The sequence below is a fragment of the Coturnix japonica genome, unplaced genomic scaffold, assembly GCF_001577835.2.
Source record: "Coturnix japonica isolate 7356 unplaced genomic scaffold, Coturnix japonica 2.1 chrUnrandom458, whole genome shotgun sequence".
NCBI classification, from domain to species: Eukaryota; Metazoa; Chordata; class Aves; order Galliformes; family Phasianidae; genus Coturnix; species Coturnix japonica.
In genome coordinates, this window is record NW_015439872.1 from 140,390 (window position 1) to 142,304 (window position 1,915).

Consider the following 1,915-nt stretch of genomic DNA (forward strand, 5'->3'; position numbering starts at 1 on the left):
TCCAATGGGAGTCTATGGGGCTCCATTGGATCCTATGGAGCTCTATGGGGTCCTATGGGGTCTTATAGGGTTTTTATGGGGTCTTATAGGGTCCTATGGGGTCCTATGGGGTTTATGGGGTCTTATGGGGTCTTATGGGGTCCTATTGTTTCCTATGGGGTCCTATGGGGTCTTGTAGGGACTTATGGTTTCTATGGGGTTTATGGGGTCCTATTCATTCCTATGGGGTCTTATAGCGTTTATGGGGTCTTATAGGGTTTTATAGGGTCTAATGGGATCTAATAGGGTCTATGGGGTCTTATGGGGTCCTATTGACTGCTATGGGGTCTTATGGGGTCTTATGGGTCTTATAGGGTCTTCTGGGGTCCTATTGATTCCTATGGGGTCTTATAGGGTCTTATAGGGTCTTATGGGGTCCTATTGATTCCTATGGAGTCCTATTGATTCCTATGGGGTCCTATTGATTCCTATGGGTTCTATAGGGTCTTATGGGGTCCTATGGGGTCCTATTCATTCCTATGGGGTCTTATAGGGTCTATGGGGTCTTATGGGGTCCCATTGATTCCCATAGGGCCTATAGGGTCTTATAGGATCCTATGGGGTCTTATAGGATCTTATAGGATCTTATGGGGTCTTATGGGGTCTTATGGGGTCCTATAGGGTCTTATAGGATCTTATGGGGTCCTATTGATTCCTATGGGGTCTTATGGAGTCTTATAGGGTCTTATGGGTTCTATGGGGTCTTATAGGGTCTTATGGGGTCCTATGGGGTCTAATAGGGTCTTATTGGGTTCTATGGGGTCTTATAGGGTCTTATGGGGTCCTATGGGGTCTTATGGGGTCCTATTGATTCCTATGGGGTCTTATGGGGTCCTATGGGGTCCTATTGATTCCTATGGGGTCTTATGGGGTCCTATGGGGTCTTATGGGGTCTATGGGGTCTTATGGGGTCCTATTGATTCCTATGGGGTCTTATGGGGTCTTATGGGGTCTTATGGGTTCTATAGGGTCTAATGGGGTCTTATAGGGTCTTATGGGGTCCTATTGATTCCTATGGGGTCTATGGGGTCTATGGGGTCTTATGGGGTCTTATAGGATCCTATAGGGTCTTATAGGGTCCTATGGGGTCTTATAGGGTCTTATGGGGTCTATGGGGTCCTATTGATTCCTATGGGGTCTTATGGGGTCTTATAGGGTCTATGGGATCCTATGGGGTCTTATAGGGTCTAATGGGGTCCTATTGATTCCTATGGGGTCTTATGGGGTCTTATAGGGTCTTATAGGGTCCTATGGGGTCCTATTGATTCCTATAGGGCCTATAGGGTCTTATAGGGTCTTATAGGGTCTTATGGGGTTCTATGGGGTCCTATTGATTCCTATGGGGTCTTATAGGGTCTTATGGGTCTTACGGGGTCTTATAGGGTCCTATGGGGTCCTATTCATCCCTATGGGTTCTATGGGGTCTTATAGGGTCTTATGGGGTCCTATTGAAACCTATGGGGTCCTATTGATTCCTATGGGTTCTATAGGGTCTTATGGGGTCTTATGGGGTCCTATGGGTTTTTATGGGTCCTATGGGATCTTATAGGGTCTTATGGGGTCTTATGGGGTCCTATTGATTACTATGGGGTCCTATTGGTTCCAATGGGGTCCAATGGGTTCTATAGGGTCTTATAGGATCCTATAGGATCTTATGGGGTCTTATAGGGTCTTATAGGGTTTTCTTACCTGTCGGGGTTGCTCGGCCAGTCGTTGCGGGTCGGCCCTGACCTTGTTATCGGGGTGGTTGGTGACTTTGGTGACGGGTTGTTTGAAGATGGAGGCGGTCTGACGGATGGGAAGAGCCGTATTGAGGTCGGGTTTACCCTATAAAAGAAACCCTATAAGGTTAAATAGGGGATTGGGGTCTTATGGG

General features: G+C 47.2%; 1 protein-coding gene across 6 annotated transcripts in view; it reads right to left on the reverse strand.

Moving 5' to 3' along the window:
* The window catches only part of LOC107307002 (methyl-CpG-binding domain protein 2-like), a 26,601-nt gene that overhangs the window by 12,881 nt on the left and 11,805 nt on the right, over nucleotides 1–1,915 (reverse strand). For all 6 annotated transcript variants that reach the window (XM_015850439.2, XM_015850436.2, XM_032441651.1 and 3 more), the window contains exon 3: nucleotides 1,729–1,866. In XM_015850439.2, the coding sequence (XP_015705925.1) occupies nucleotides 1,729–1,866 (138 nt within the window). The remainder of the gene's footprint in view (nucleotides 1–1,728; nucleotides 1,867–1,915) is intronic.